Source organism: Paramormyrops kingsleyae, chromosome 19 (assembly GCF_048594095.1).
Source record: "Paramormyrops kingsleyae isolate MSU_618 chromosome 19, PKINGS_0.4, whole genome shotgun sequence".
NCBI lineage: Eukaryota > Metazoa > Chordata > Actinopteri > Osteoglossiformes > Mormyridae > Paramormyrops > Paramormyrops kingsleyae.
This window is the reverse complement of record NC_132815.1, coordinates 25,422,883-25,433,474: the sequence shown is the minus strand read 5'-3', so window position 1 is coordinate 25,433,474 and position 10,592 is coordinate 25,422,883. Positions and strand designations below refer to the sequence as shown.

General features: G+C 43.6%; 1 protein-coding gene across 2 annotated transcripts in view; it reads left to right on the top strand.

Annotated features, from left to right (window-relative positions):
- Positions 1 to 360: 360 nt before the first annotated feature.
- mboat2b (membrane bound O-acyltransferase domain containing 2b) overlaps positions 361 to 10,592 on the top strand; it is a 44,833-nt gene continuing 34,601 nt past the window's right edge. For both annotated transcript variants that reach the window (XM_023824864.2, XM_023824862.2), the window contains exon 1: positions 361 to 688. In XM_023824864.2, the coding sequence (XP_023680632.1) occupies positions 605 to 688 (84 nt within the window). In that variant the 5' untranslated portion in view covers positions 361 to 604. The remainder of the gene's footprint in view (positions 689 to 10,592) is intronic.

Here is a 10,592-nt window from a genome sequence, read left to right as displayed (position 1 = left end):
TCATTTAACCACAATACAGACAGTATTTTAGTGTTGTTCTTTAAATGATTGAACGTTTGTAATTCAATAGTCCTATGTCACATTTACATGAGGATGAAATCAATATGTAGGGAAATGTCATATCTATTTGGTTTACAACACCGGAGTTGGGAAATATATATACACTGGCTTATGGTACCCTAGATGCATTTAATGAAGTATTTAAACGACTTTTTAACATATTGCATTACCTTAAATTTAGTATTTAAAAAACACAGAAAAAATAGTAGTGTCATCGAAACAGTAGTGTCACGAAAGTTACAGATGAAAGTGGATTTGACGATTACACATGAAACTGATACCACTTTGAATAGTCGATGGGGGCTGAGTACCGGAGCCACAGCCATTGGATGCGGTTCCCATCAATTTTCTCCAGCCTACAGGGTCGCTAAGGGTGCATCGCCTTTCTTCTCCGCCTACACCAACTCCTCTGCTTTGAGCGCCGTAGGGCTGGCGGCGGTGCTGTAGCACAGCTGACGGTGAGCGGCCGCAGGACTTACGGAGACGGGGGTCGGGATACGGGGGGTGAGAAGAGAGCGGACAGTCAGCCAGCTTTGACGGAATCATGGCCACCGAAACGATATCCTCTTGCACCGGCTCCAGTCTACTGCAGCCCATCAGCGAAATAATCAATCTCCCCCTTGACCAGGTAATTATCTCAACTGAATGAAAAGATCTTTTTTATATATATGGGAAATATAATGTGGTAAAACATTCCGTTACTCATGGATATACCGCACAAAGATGCCGTTACATGATTGAAGGCAAGAGCTTTTTGTGTATCGAGGTGGTTTTATGGCTTTTACTGGACGTGTTTAAAACTGGCTATGTTTCTATTGTCCACTGAAATACTTCATTGAAATATATGGCTTTATGTAAGACTGCGTGACAGCTGTTAAGCCATGCACAAAACGATTCCGTTATTAAAGATCCGTCGGCTTTTCTCGTCCAGACCATGGCTTCGTTTTAATTAATTTCTTTGGGGGAAGTGATGAACGGAAGCTACAAATGCACATTTTCAGAAATCGACCGACTTGGTAGTGGAGCTGTTTTTGATGCATTTGATTGCATGCCATAACCATTAATTTTGGAAGATCGGAGGCGAAAACGGAAGCGTTGACATCCTCTTTGGACTCGGGTGCCAGTATCGCTCGGAGAGAGAAAGTGTCCAGGCTGCTTTGGAGGAGCAGTCGGCCTCATCCCCCGCCTTACCGTCCTGAATATGGGTCACCAATTGGGTTGCATCGCATGGTTTGCCCTCTTTTAGCAGCACTACCGGGAGAGCCGGGTTTTCCGGCGCGGTAGCGCGGCGATATCTGCAAGTTGTTCCGCTAGTCTGGTTCTTATACCTTACAGCCCGGGCAACTGGACAAACTTTAGATATCCAGATACTGCTGCCATTTAGGCTACCTTTTTTGTATACTTTTTTTTTTTGTTGTAATTTTAAGGGGATGTTATTTTTTTAATGGTTATCTTTTCATTGTCTAGTTACTTTTTAAAATTTTACTATTTTGATTCTACTAACTCAGGCCTATGTTCTGTTTGAGTTTTCAAATGCAAAAATACATGTAGTGTACTGTACAGTATCTGGTGTATATTTTACGCGAACGTTCTTCCAAACATTAGGTGTACATAATTCTTTCATTTTTACTCGTTTTTTTCCATTTTGTTTTAAACTTGTTGGTTTTTTGCACTTTTAAACGCGCCGTTGACTGCATGTTGTAATTCAAACATTACAACGCGGAACGTATATATAAGTATTATTTATTTTTTGTACTTAATGTGCGATTTATTTATATAATATTAGCGAAAGTATTTATTACTGTAGTTATATGTAGGCCTGTTATTGAGATTATAATGATAACGAGATTAAGGTAGCCATAACCGTATAGTAGTGTCATGATTCATTGACCTGAAATAGAAAAAAGTGTGTTACATGTAATTTATCGCTTCTTTCTCTTCTGTATTACACCTTATTTCCATTAAGGCGATCGTTAGCTGATCTGTATAGTAGCTGCACTGACCTCTGGTAACGACCTTGTCAGATCTGGTTATTGGTTAACTGAAGGACGATCGCGTTCTCCCAAAGCAGGGGCAACATCACTTGGTATTAATTAATTAATTAATTAAGGCTTGTATATAATGGAAAACACGTGTGTATACGTATGTAAAATTTCGGGCATCGTCCCGTTGTCGTATTGTTACAGGTGAAGAATTGTACGTTTCTCCGATTTACGTATCACTTTTCAGGCTTAAAATGACATCGTTCGTACAGTAAAAAGGCGATACTCGTTTACTGTTTCTCACTGCCCCCTTCGATCCCCCCTATTCCCTGGGATCCCCTGTGGCGAAATAACGTCAGAACAGCTGTTGTCTCTACGCAGGGCCAGGTTTTAATCTCTTGCGCTTTGGTGGTTAAAGTGGTAGCCTACTATGATGTTGAATGGAACCACTTAAGTTAATCATTCCATTAAATAGTTAAAGGTCTATATAATAATATACAGTATATATTTGGGCTTTGAACTGTAAAAATATTATTGTTTTACTCTCTTGAGCATCAGAAAAACAAAGTTTGCTCTTGCCGTTGCAAATGTATTAGAGCACTATCCTATGGAAATCAGTCCAAACCAGTGTGCACAAAAGTTAATTTATAGAGAAACACTCAGCATTTGCCAGATCTGATTCTGTTTTGATACACAGTAGCACTTTAGTGCTGTTTACATCGTTCTTTATTTTTCACGGGTGTATTTAATTACCTGACTGATTGCAGGTGTTTACGCAGCATATCTGGGAAAGCAGGGATAACTGCAGCGTTCAGGATGTTGTGCAGATGTGCAGAGCTGGTTCAATATTACTGCCAAGCCTCAATGAAATCGGATAATAGCTGGCACAGATATTAATGAAAATGTGATGAATAGTGGCATGTATAGAAACTGCAGTGTTGGGGTGCTGTGCTTTATCTATCTACACACACACACAAACACACAAACAAATAACTCATTATGTATATACAAAATGAAAAAAAAAACTTCTTGACACATTTAAAGCCTGTGTAAGACTTCTCTGGTGGGCAGATGTACATATTACTGTGAAGGAGCGAAAGGGACTCTTTCAGAACAGGAGTTTTACCAAAGCTATGGAAAAACAAAGACAGCCTTTCAGTTCTCATCACAATGAAAACAAAAGAAGCATCAGGTCTTAGGAACAGCTACAAATGGACTGGCGTCAAGGTCTCAGTGTGTGGCTTGGGCCCAAGTGGGGAAGGAACCCAGTTTGACCTCGCTCACCCCATAGGATGTCCACACCATAATCTTACACTCTGTTTCATGCCATCATCTGCCCTCCATTGAAGCATTGAGTGACTCATTGGGCCAAGTCTCTGCTTATGATCAGAAGATCACCGGTTTGAGCCCCAGCCATGGCAGAATAGCCACATGTCCGTGGGTCCTTGACCAAGGCCCTTAGCCCCCAGCTTCAGGGGCACAGCACTCTGACTGACCGCAAGCTATGGAGAGCAAGATGGGCTATGCGAAGAGAACTATTCCAATGTACCTGTACTTTTGCAAATGGCAAATTCAGGATTTATCATTATTTATCATTGCATTTTGCGATTTGGGTGATGCAAAATGGCAGTGATCTCAGTCATCAGTGAGCTGGAAAAGGGCTGTCAAAACTCCCCTGAAAAGCCATGTGTGCATAGATTTGTGCTTGAGCCCCTCATCTTAATGAGAAAACCAGCACATTACCACCAGCTTTTGTCTTTGGGTTTAAGGCCCTGAAGGTGCATAACTTTAGGGTCAAATCAAATGAACATGAGTTTGAACAGTTATCAGTTAATGCTGGCAGAATATTTTGAACCTCATATGCACAGCAATCTGTCTGCTTGTTGCCATGGAAGCTGTTGCTCCGCCCACCAACTCCACAACTGGAGGTATGGAATTTGCTGGCGACAAAAGAATGCTTCCATTTTTCAAAGATCACAAAATGTGTTTTTGCCAGAGGATAGCTAGAATCTCCATGCCCATGAGGCCAGTGATATTTGTTGAAGTTGAGACTTAATGCCCCTTTATAGAGATATGATGACACAGATTATCAGACAACTAGAGTCAGTGAATGGAACAAAATCTATCCTTTTGTGTATATAAAGTATTTTTTCCTGCTACCGTGTATAACTAGATAAACTAAATATTAATGACACGTTCTGAAGTGACCAGGGTTTGAGTCTCTGCCTGGGTTACATGTGTGTGGAGTTTGCATGTTCTCCCCATGTCATCGTGGGGTTTCCTCCAGGTGCTCCGGTTTCCCCCCACAGTCCAAAGACATGCTGAGGCTAATTGGAGTTACTAAAAAAATTGCCCATAGGTATGCATGTGTGACTGAATGGTGTGTGAGTGAATGGTGTGTGAGTGAATGGTGTTTGAGTGAATGGTGTGTGAGTGAATAGTGTTTGAGTGAATGGTGTTTGAGTGAATGGTGTTTGAGTGAATAGTGTGTGAGTGAATAGTGTTTGAGTGAATGGTGTGTGAGTGAATGGTGTTTGAGTGAATGGTGTGTGAGTGAATGGTGTGTGAGTAAATGGTGTGTGAGTGAATAGTGTTTGAGTGAATGGTGTTTGAGTGAATGGTGTGTGAGTGAATAGTGTTTGAATGAATGGTGTGTGAGTGAATGGTGTGTGAGTGTGCCCTGTGATGGGCTGGCCCCCCATCCTGGGTTGTTCCCCGCCTCATGCCCATAGCTTCCAGGATAGTCTCCGGACCCCCCGTGTCCCAGAAGGATAAGCGGTTTGGACAATGGATGGATGGATGGATGGATGTTCTGGAGTATGATGAGGTACACCAACAACTACACAGTTCATGTGTGTCCAACCCTGCACTTTCTTCATCACTTTGAATGACAACTCTCCCCCCCACCCCCAATCATCACATGCTAGGTTGGCTTCCCACCCAAAGACAGCAGACCACTTTAATCCTGCTGTTTGCCTTCACGTGTTGTAATCTGCCGTATCCAAATAGTCAGAATATCTAATGCACTTGCATTTTGTTTTACATTTCAGTGATTTTAGTCATTGTCTGGAAATGATGCTGTATGACATTGTATTCAAAATGACACTGTCAGCGTTGGTTGTGGTCGCTTGTGATTTCAGGTTGTGCTGGATCGTGATGCTCATTTTGGTAAAACTGGTGAGGGGGTGGATATGTCTATAGGGGACTGTCATTAAAGGCTGGGAGACCCTGAAATGCTTAACTGAGTGTCTTGGTTCATTTAGCCATTTTTGATGCTGGAATGCTTTTCTTAGAAGACATACTGGAAAAAATAATGACCATACTACTTGGGGAGAAAGTATGAAGATTGTGCAGTGGTTTTATAATAAGTTCAGTTTCTTTCCATTTCATTGTTCCTGGAGATTGTGCATTCGACCAAGAAAAGAACCTGGAAACTGATGGTGATTTGGCTAACTTGAGGTTCACTGCTCATCCAGGCCACTGTAATAGGGCTGTTGATGGTTCAGAGGAAAGGCAGTTTGATGATCAGAATCAGAAAGATCTTAACTGGCCCACCATGTCAAACATACAAGGAATCCGTCTTAGTGGGTGAGTCTTCAGTATAGCATGCAACATGCAAAAGAATTCAAGAAAATCTTCAAGTATTGTCTTGCATATTGTATGTGGTTTGGTCTTGTTCTTAATGCGCTTTCTGTTCTGTTTGCAACCCAACCCCCCCCCATCTGGAGGCTCACCTTCCACTTTGAGTCCCAGGAACTCGAGGGGTGTCAGGAGCCGCTGCCTGCTCACCCCCCTCACCGCTCCTGTCATGTTTTACATTCTCACTGTTTCCACTGATTAGAGCACAATCTGAGCTGCAGTATTTCACCCACTGGGTGTCATGTGTCAAATCGAGGCTGCTGCCTCTACTCCTGCAAAAAAGGACCCTGTGAGAAGGAACAAACAAAAAATAAGGCATTATTTTGGGATTCAAGAGGCACGTTAAAGAAGGAATCCATCCTTAATAGGAATAATTTTAAATTGATCATTCACCTCTGGAGACCTTTCTGTAGTCCTGCTGTAGCGTTACTGGTGATTGCGTTAAGGACCCCAGGACAATGTGCTATATCGTCTCTCATTCTACTCCTTCTTTGCTGCCCTGGTTTCGTGTTTACTGGATTTTCTTAGTGCAGGTAAGTGTCCTCTAACTGTCTGAAGTCAGTGCCAAGGGGCACGATGGAACAGCCACAGACTCCAACTCCTAGCCAGGTGTGTAATAACAACCTTTTACCTTCGAGGAAGGTCTGAGGGGTCGGCATGGTCCTTCATCGAGTCCAAACAGAGACGTGCCAGTAAGTGATCTTGGATGCAGTGCAGTCCAGGAGTTAAAAGGGAGACCCGGGCCCTACGTGTGCCAGCGCCAGCTGGCCAACCGGAGGCCGCGCTTTCGTTCCCAGGCATGCAAACGGTGGAAAAGTCCTGCTATGCAAATCAGAAGCGGGCCGTCTGGTTTGTGTGCATTTAGAAATGAAGCCCTTGCTTGTTTATCCACATTTGACAAATTTGTTTCCACTTTCAGCATGTCAAGCAAAGAAATGAATGGCTGAAATACATATGGATCATCTATCCCTGCAAAATTGATGTGGTGGCCTTACAATATGGAAATTGATAGCCTGATGTTTTGGTGGTATCCCAGAGTGTCCTTGATCTTCTTTTCCTCCACCTCTCTCTTTCTCTTTGATCTTGACCAACATGGTATCATGTGTCCAAAACTGAGAGCCACGTGTAACGCAATCAGAAACCTTGAGGAGCGAAAAACTCATAATCTGTGGGGTCGAAATCACACCTCAGCCTTTGGGGCCTCTGTTCCCCATAGCTCCCGAACCAGCTCGTCTAGCCCAGTGGAATACCTGATTTGGGGTATGTGAGGGAGTCTGGGGGAAATGGCTTAGGGTGTCTTTATCAGAGCACTTACCTTGCATCTTGTGCAGTTGGCCTGTCTTCTGTAAAGATGCTGTAGTGCATTTTGTGATACCTGTAAAATTTAAAAGTTTGTGAACTCAGTTTACTTTTTTTTAAAACATTCTTGTGAGTGTAGATATGCTGCCTAGTTTAACAAAGAGAGGGTAACAATTTTTGCAATACGGTCCAAAAAAATCTGAATGGGGGGACTGATAAGTAGAGGAAATTAGTGAAATTGTTAATAGTTATAGTAGGAAAAAATAACTAGGGTGGGGATTCAGGACCTAAAAGGTTCGATACCTACGAACCCAGCTGGTTGGGGGTTCTCTTTCAGCCTAGAAGTTAGATTCACATCATCAGTTTATGCGCACAACCAGCTCAGTTGTTCTAAGATGCTGGGATGCAGTAACTAGGCTGTTTTTGTGTCTGCTATGGCTAAAGGGCTTTAGAATGGCCCACTCACACTAAGAAACATCAATCATCGCTCATTCTTCTGGATCATTGCTTGGTGCTGTGCTTCCCAGGTGACTGAGAGTGCCCTATTCCTGCTGATATCTCACGAGATCGTCCACATTTGGGGTTTTTTCTCCTCTGCCCCGTGTGTTATAAGCGCTAGAGTGCACTAGAGATTTGGGCAGGTGAGAGTTTGAGGCTCTGTGGCACCTCATCTGCCCACTTTTGCTGATTCCCAGAAGGGGGCCTTTAATTTAGTGTGGCTATATTTGCGAGCAGTGCCCATGTGGTTAGCCATCTGCTGTGCTGTGAAAGCGGCATTTTATTTACCTCCACGAGACGTGCTGGCATTTAACCAGTTATCGGTGGTCAGCAAATCTCTGGGCCTCCTGTTTGGAGGGGATGTGGCAGTGACTCATATGCCGTTCATTCTCTACCCCAGCTTTTGGGTTAGCCTCTGGTGATATGAGTGGCACTAATGGGGGCTGGACAGTGATGATGATGATGATGGTGATGATGGTGATGATGATGATGATGATGATGAGCTTTTCTTTGCTCGAAAATAGTGATTATTTGTATTAGGCTTTTACTGCTGAGTGGTTTTTATTCTTTTTATCTGAAGTATCTGCTGGAACGTTTGTGGGTATACACATCCTGTCTGGTTGGAGGGTGGATGGAATGACGGGTGACTCCATGGACCATCTGATGTTGCTGGGTAACCCTCATGTTCCAAACTGCATTTGATCAGATCTCTCAAGTAGCTCAGGAAAGGTTACCTGGTCCTGCTCCTGCAGTCAGTCAGTCTGAAGTTTGAAGGAGAGCACACGTGCTTTAAGGAGAACTGGGCCCCTTGAATCCATTGGCTGCCGGCTTTTTGTGTGTTGCTTAACTTGACTGTAATATGTGTTGGGGAACTTCTTTGATTACACTATACCTTGTGTACATGAGTGCGCCTGATTGTGCAAACTGTTCAGTGCTTGCGTGAAATCGCAATGCGTCCTGTGAGTCTACATGCTTCTCTGTGCTCTAAAGGTTAAAGCGGGAACATTGACCTTGCTACTGGTGCGTTTGAGATGCCCCTGAAAAACCATTGCATATGGGCACATAGTGCGATCTTTGTGGGAGGTCCAATATTCAACCAGATGAATAGTGTCTCCCAGTGCTGGCTCCCAGAATATCAGGACTTAAGAGTAGCACCTTTTGTACCGTCGTTATGTTGTTTCCCAATTCCTGCTGGGGCCGGTTTTTCACCTTTTTAGAAGAGGCTCATTACTGACCTTTCACATGGCTCGTTTAAGTCGGGACTGATGGCTTCCTGGACTTTACCAGCTGCTGCCACATCAGCGGCAGGTCTGATTGGCTGCACGGAATAGCTGAGGCGTCTCTGGGGTGACCTTTGGTCCTCCTGGTTCTGATTGTGCCTGGGATATGGGTCACTGTGTTTGTGCCTGACCTTTGCTGTACTCCTGCATTTTATGCTTACTGTGGGATTTGCTGCGAGCAGGCGGATTATGAAACAGTTACACTGGTGACTAATACATGCTATTGGGGGCGGGGGGCATCTTTATTATGGGCTTCCTCTGCCTGTGGCAGTATTTCCCAATCCGGTACTCGGTCCCCTCAGTCGGTCCATGTTTTTGCTCCCTCCCAGCTCCCTGCCAGACAGTCCAAGTTCGACCAAAACGTGGATTGTCTGGGGGTCCCCAAGGACCGGATTGGGAAACACTGGCGTACGGAATATGCGCCGTAGGTCTTCGAAGACACAGTTCCTCGGGGACCCCTAAATTAATGTTTCCCAATCCGGTCCTCGGGGACACACAGTCAGTCCATGTTTTTGCTACTCCCAGCTTTCTGCCAGACTGTACACATTTTTGCAGCAGAAACGTAGACTGTCTATGGGTCCCTGAGGACCGGATTGGAAACACTGCCCTAGGTGGTCCACGTTTTTGCTTCCTCCTAGTTCCTTGCCCCACAGTCCACGTTTTTGACTGGAGGGAGCAAAAGTGTGGACTGTCTAGGGTCCCTGAGTTTGCCTTAGACTAGAACAGTGGTTCCCAAACTGGGGGGGGGCAGAGGTATTGCGGAGGGGCGCACCAATGGGATAGCCTCAGGGGCATGTGCCACCCTAAAATAATCTCTTCACAGACTGGACGATTAAACAAATAAAGCAGCTGAACATTACAGTAACTAATAATAAATAAACCACTAATTGCGTGTACTATTAGAGCATTTATGTAATTTATTTTAACTTTATTTTTTCCAGGTAAATTAACTGAAAATCAGTTCTCACTGCTTTATGTGATATTTGGGAAAAATAGCAGATAACGCATCGGAACATCCTGGGATACAAACGTCATATAAACGTCACGTTCTTCAGCCAATAAGGGCAAAGTTGTGTCGTCACGGAGGCTGTTCCAGTTTGTTCAGCCGGCTGAGAGGTGCTGTACGATCTGTCTTAAGTCGTCTTCCTCTTGCAAGGTTTTTGTACCGTGTGACATGGTGACGCGTGACGACGTTTTGCAGCGCTGGTCAAAAAATCTAACCATATCATGAAAAATAAGGTTTAAAATTTTCTACATGAAGTGCAGGGAGACTATCAATTAATGGGTATGATTTAGTGTTGTGCTATAGTATAGGCTGAAACCTGCGCTTATCATTAAAAACAAAATGCGGTAATCATAAGACAAACTTTAATTTGTGTACATTTGCATAATTTAAAACTTATGCTGGACTTTTATTTTTAATTGATTGCTCTTTTTTCTCCCACAGTGGTGAAATTGCACCATTTGTATTTTGTAATTGCATTTGTTTAGGTCAATTAGAAAAGGGAGTTGTATTTCAAATACAGTTTGAATCTGAACCTGTGTAGTTTGAATGGGGGGGCTCAATAATGTTCCTATCTAGAAAAGGGGGGCCCTGCAGGGAAATTTTGGAAACCACTGCACTAGAATAAGTTCATGCATGAAGGCCTCTACCTCATTTCACCCCCAAACCCTCAAGTACAAATTATTCTAAGAGAAAGTACACAGGCTGGTCTGTCATCTGGTTCATTCTCTGTCTGATTGGTTGTGGTCCAGGACACTCTAGTCCCAGGAATTTTAAGCAGAAGCTAGGGTGACAGTCAAGGTTAGGTTTAGGGTTAGGCTACAACTCAAC